Source organism: Vombatus ursinus, unplaced genomic scaffold (assembly GCF_900497805.2).
Source record: "Vombatus ursinus unplaced genomic scaffold, bare-nosed wombat genome assembly UNPS02010235.1, whole genome shotgun sequence".
Lineage (NCBI taxonomy): Eukaryota > Metazoa > Chordata > Mammalia > Diprotodontia > Vombatidae > Vombatus > Vombatus ursinus.
In genome coordinates this window covers 1-5,476 of record NW_020950013.1, presented here as the reverse complement: position 1 = coordinate 5,476, position 5,476 = coordinate 1, and the positions used below count along the sequence as shown (strand labels likewise).

Below are 5,476 nucleotides of genomic sequence, written 5' to 3'. Positions count from 1 at the left end.
CCTTACCTGCAACTCCCAGATGCATCTAAGGAGCAGGTCCAGAATGATTCCCTCACCACCTACCTAGTCATTTCATTGGCATCCATCTCCTTTCTCTTTCTGGTCTCTGTTACTTTGTTCATTGCCATTCACCTATGGAAGAGGAAAAGAGATGCTTCTGATGGTGGTGATTTTAATTCAAATGGCCCCTTCCCAGGACACTTGGTGGATGTCAATGGAACTGGGACTTTGTCTCACAGATACCAATATGAGATTTGCCTGACCAGTGGCTCAGGGACCAGCGAATTCAAATTCCTGAAGCCCATTATTCCCAGCCTTCCACCTGCTGAGGGAAGTGGGAAGGACTCTATTGAAAACCCACACTTGAGAAATGGCTTTTGCTTCACTTAATATTTTGACCTCTATTTCAATGGATCATTCCACCACCACCACTCACAATTGTTTTTCTTTCTTTGTATAGCAAAAAATACATTTCTTTGATATCTTGTTTTATTATAATATTCATTCTCTCCCTTCACAGTTTCCTTTTTTTCTCTGCATCCTAACTTGAAAAGATTTCTTTATTCTTTTTTTATTTTTTTTAGTAAGGCAATTGGGGTTAACTGACTTGTCCAAGGTCACACAGCTAGTGAGTGTCAAGTGTCTGAGTCCACATTTGAACTCAAGTCCTCCTGACTCCAAGACTGGAGCTTTATCCATGGCGCCACATAGCTACTCCTCATTCTATAATCTTTTTATTCTCCTTTTGTATTTGGGTTTTCCCCAGGTTACTCAAATCTCTCATTAGTTTTTAGGAATTAGTGAACCTTAAAACACTATAAATTTAGAGTTTTAATGCTTATGATCAAGTAATTTAGCAAATGTATTGATCATAGTCTTGATTTCTAAGGAATTCTTTCCCTCCAGTATCATTTCCTGTAGCATACCTTAGAAAATGCTTTCCAAAGTTCATCTTTTTCTTGCTGAATACAATTGTACTCCTCTTCAATGGTAATTCATGTCTTCCTCATCTGTATTTTTCTCCTTTTCATTTTATTTTGTGTTATGAAATTTTCAAAGACCTATAATTATGATGGAAGCATAGTACTCTGATTTCTGAATTCCCAGTAATATTATAAATTAATGACAATAATTGATCTTTACTTGGCTTTGGTGTTGAAATGTAATTCTGGTGTGCTACTTTTCATAAGCTTGTAATGCTTTTCTCCCTGAAGTCCCATAGATTTGATGCTGAACATCCTTCAAAAGAAAAGGAATGAAATAAAAATAATTTTACATGAATATTTCCTTTTTTCCTTTCCCTGAAGAAATCTCAATAATTATGCAGCTTGTGGGATGTGCCAATCCAAGAGTATTAACACCTTGTTCAAATGAGTGATATCAAATGATATTTTTAATATCTGAGTCTATGGCCTTTGAGAGACTTGATCATGAGCCCATCTGAAAATGATCAGAGAACTTCAGATATGGAACAGTTATAAGATAATAGATCTAGAGCTAAAGAGACCTCAGAAGTATCTGTTCTAGCCACTTAATTTTACACATAAGGAAACTGAGACCAAGTGAGATTGAATTGTTTGTCCAATGTCATGCAAATAATAATCAGAGGTAGGATTTGAATTTCAGTTGTATGGGTTGTCTCCCCCAAGTCATTCAGGCCAATTTCTCTCTTCATTGTCTTTAATATATTTGGATGTTTAAAACTGAAGAAATATAGTTTAATATGGACTTTTGTGGAACAACACACAATTGCCAATATTGGAAAGTAGAAATCAATTACTTAAGATAGACACATGCAACTTAACTTTCCAAAAGAAATAATTTATAATGTATAAACAAGTTCAGATTAAGGTGGAAACCCATGCCAAGATACTCATACTCCACAATGGAGCAGATACATTTTGCCCTCTAAGTGACAATAGATATGCCTGGGGCTCCTAGTGGCTAAGGAACTTGCTGAGCATCACATTATAACTGTCAGAGATGGGACTGAACCAAAATTTTTATGATTTCAAGCCCTGCCACTCCAAGAGGCCAATGTACCTCTCCTTTGGTTACATTCACATGAAAATGAACCAATTATTTTCACTGATATGCCATTGCTAAACAGCTAATGCATAAATAGCAAAGTATTGTAAACAAAACTGATGTCCATCAATTGGCATATGGCTAAACAAATTGTGGCTCAAGAATGTAATAGAATGTATTGAAAGAAACAATAAATTTGAAGAATAGAGAATCACAAGAAGACAAACATCAAGTGCTAGAAAATGATATAAGATGAAACAGAAAAACAATATAAACAATTACTTGTGCAAAATAAATGGAAACACCAACCAAAAATCAAAACTAAATGATACAAAATTATAATGCATAAGTTTGGCCTCAAAGAAGAGATTAGCTATTAATATTCAATTTGGTTGATGGATTAGTTAGCCTTGCTGATCTATTTTTTTCTTTTCATTATCAATGATGGATGCCTGAGAATGGGAAGAGGGGGGAATTTATTGGGAAATGAATATATATAAAAACAAAAGATATCAATAATTTCAAAAAGAAAAAACTAATACATGAATGTGAAGTCAGGGAGGGAGAATGTTCCCTCTGCCACAGCATCCTGGAATGTGTGACATTAGCCTAACTTCCCATAGAAAGGATTTAATCTTCTCTTTTGGTTTTCATAGGGTTATTTCATAAGCCTTCAGGTAGATTTTTCATTGAATGAGTTTTCATGAAGAAAATTGGATATACAGAAGATAGGTATCTATGTTCATTATAAAATGAGCACTACCAAAGTAAAAAGCTTTTCTACCCATTATCATAACTAATGTAGTGTGATATGGGAGGTGGAGGGCCTTTTTTGGGTAGCAGAAAAGGACTGAAAGAAAAATAAATGCTTGTCCATTGATGAGTGACTGAATAAATTGTGATATATGAATTAATGCAATTACTATGCAGCAAGAAATAACAAGTACAAAGAAACAAATATGAAGATTTCAGAGAAACTTGGGAAGACTTTTAAGAACAGACACAGAAACAAAAGCAGAAAGAGGAGAGTAACTTACATTTAAAGCACAATAATCTAAAGAAAAACAAATCTGAAAGATTTCAGAATTCCAATCAATGAAGTAACCCATTATGCCTCTAGGGGACTGAAGGTGAAGTATGTCTCCTCTTTCACTGTAAAAAATTGATTGAATGGTATTGAATGGTACATATAATTTTGGGGCTTTCCCATTGTATTGATTTTCTTTACTTAACTGTAGTCAAGTAATAATAATTAGATAATAAGGAGTAGTTAACTGTAGTTGAATAATAATAATAATTAGATTATAAGTAGTAGTTAACTGTAGTTAAGTAACAATAATAAGTAGACAATAAGTAGATCATCTCCCCATTCTTTCTTTCTGCCCAGAATCATAAAAATGGATCTCCCTTCTGGAAAAACACAGATGAGATATAATTTCCTGAATTCGGGTCCCAGTGAGTGGATTTCTAGGAATGTACATACATTATTTGTGTGGGTGGAGAGTAATGGATAGTATCTTATAGTTGCTGGCAAGGAGCCCTCAAATCACTGATTCATTCCTCCAATCCAATTAAGCAGAGCCTTTATAAACTGCTACTGTTTGGTGTGTATTACAGACTCTTGGACTTCAGGAGGAGAAGAACATTAATAGCTGAAAATAATTCCCTTTGTTTCCCTTTGCAACCCAAGCTTGCAATTTATTCTTGTTCTGCCTCAGGTTCTCTAAAAACCATCCTCAATGGGCCTACTAGATGAAGGTGTGGCTTTTTCTCAGCTTAAATATTGCCTCAAAATGCCCTAATGGCTGCATCCTTTCACAGTGCTGACCTTTAATTTATACTTACATGTATGAGGTGTTGGACAAAGTATCCTAAACCAAGACATAATGTCATTTCTTAGTGGTTGCAGCCTTCATATAGATTCTCTTGTAAATAACAAGCCAGAAATCCTTTGAAATACATAGAGGAATTCAACATATGGCATCTGATATGAAACAAACTTTCCATGTTCTGAGTCTTGATTCCGAAATGATGATGAGCCACGTGGTGGCGCTGCAGGCTAAGAAGATGCAAAAAAGATCAGCAGATACGGCAGTTCTCAGAAAGAGAGTCCTGAATCAGTCAAGAAGGGGAAGAGAAGCTTTCTTAGCTAGAACCAGAGGAAGGGTCTGAAGCCCTCATATTTCTGAGACACCAGTTAGACGGACAAAATTTGTAGGCTCTGGTTACCGTTTGCAATCGAGCTGGGCTACACAGGCCGAGAAGAGGGGGTGAAAGGAAGAATGGAACGAGAAGGAGCAATGATTCCGCAACAAAGGCAAGTTCTCTTTCTCCTTGTTCTGCTGGGTGTGTCTGGGGCGGCCTCAGAGCCGCAGCAGTTTTCAGTAGTGGAGGAGATGGAGAGAGGCTCCTTTGTGGCCAATGTGGCAAAGGCCTTGGGCCTGGAGGTGGGGGAGCTGTCAAACCGGGGGGCCAGAGTCGTTTTCAAAGGGAACAAAGATTATTTACAGCTGAACCATAGAACTGGGGATCTGCTCCTGAGAGAGAAACTGGATCGGGAGGAGCTGTGCGGCCCCGCCGAACCCTGTGTGCTGCCTTTTCAGATCTTACTGGAAAAGCCCTTTCAGATTGTTCGGGCTGAATTACGGGTACATGACATTAATGATCATTCACCAGTGTTCACAGAAAGGGAGATGCTTCTAAAAATCCCCGAGAGCACCTCCCCTGGAACGATGTTTCTGCTAGAAAACGCTAGAGATTTAGATGTAGGAAATAACAGTCTCCAGAACTATGCAATCAGTCCCAACTCCTTTTTTGATATTCAAATTCGAGACAGCAGTGAGGGCAAGAGATACCCCGAGCTCGTATTGGATGAACCATTGGATCGGGAGGAGCAGTCTGAGGTCACTTTAACTCTCACTGCAGTGGATGGGGGAGTCCCACCAAGGTCTGGAACTGCCCAAGTCCGAGTTGTTGTAATGGATATCAATGACAACGCTCCAGTGTTCACTCAGTCCCAGTATGAGGTTCAGATACCGGAGAACATTTCCATTGGATCCAAGGTTGTCATAGTCTCGGCCACAGATTTAGACGCAGGGAATTACGGAGAAATATCTTACACATTTTTATATCCCTCTGAGAACATTCGTAAAACGTTTCACCTTAAAGAGAAATTGGGAGAACTTTACTTAAGGGGAAAAGTGGATTTTGAGTCAACTCAATCTTACATTATAAATATTCAGGCCACAGATGGTGGAGGTCTTTCAGCAGAATGTACCGTTGTCGTCCAGTTGATAGATCTGAATGACAATCCTCCAGAACTGACTATATCTTCACTTACCAGTCCCATCCCAGAGAATTCTCCTGAGACTGTGGTGGCTGTTTTCAGGGTTTCAGATCTAGACTCTGGGGAAAATGGAAAGATGGTTTGCTCCATCCAAGATGACCT

General features: G+C 38.0%; 1 protein-coding gene across 1 annotated transcript; it reads left to right on the top strand.

Annotated features, from left to right (window-relative positions):
- Positions 1–3,759: 3,759 nt before the first annotated feature.
- Positions 3,760–5,471, top strand: LOC114037146 (protocadherin beta-2-like; the record flags this gene model as incomplete). Its single annotated transcript, XM_027853974.1, has 1 exon — positions 3,760–5,471. A coding segment is annotated over exon 1 (1,161 nt), but the record flags the coding sequence as incomplete, so codon positions are not given.
- Positions 5,472–5,476: the final 5 nt, after the last annotated feature.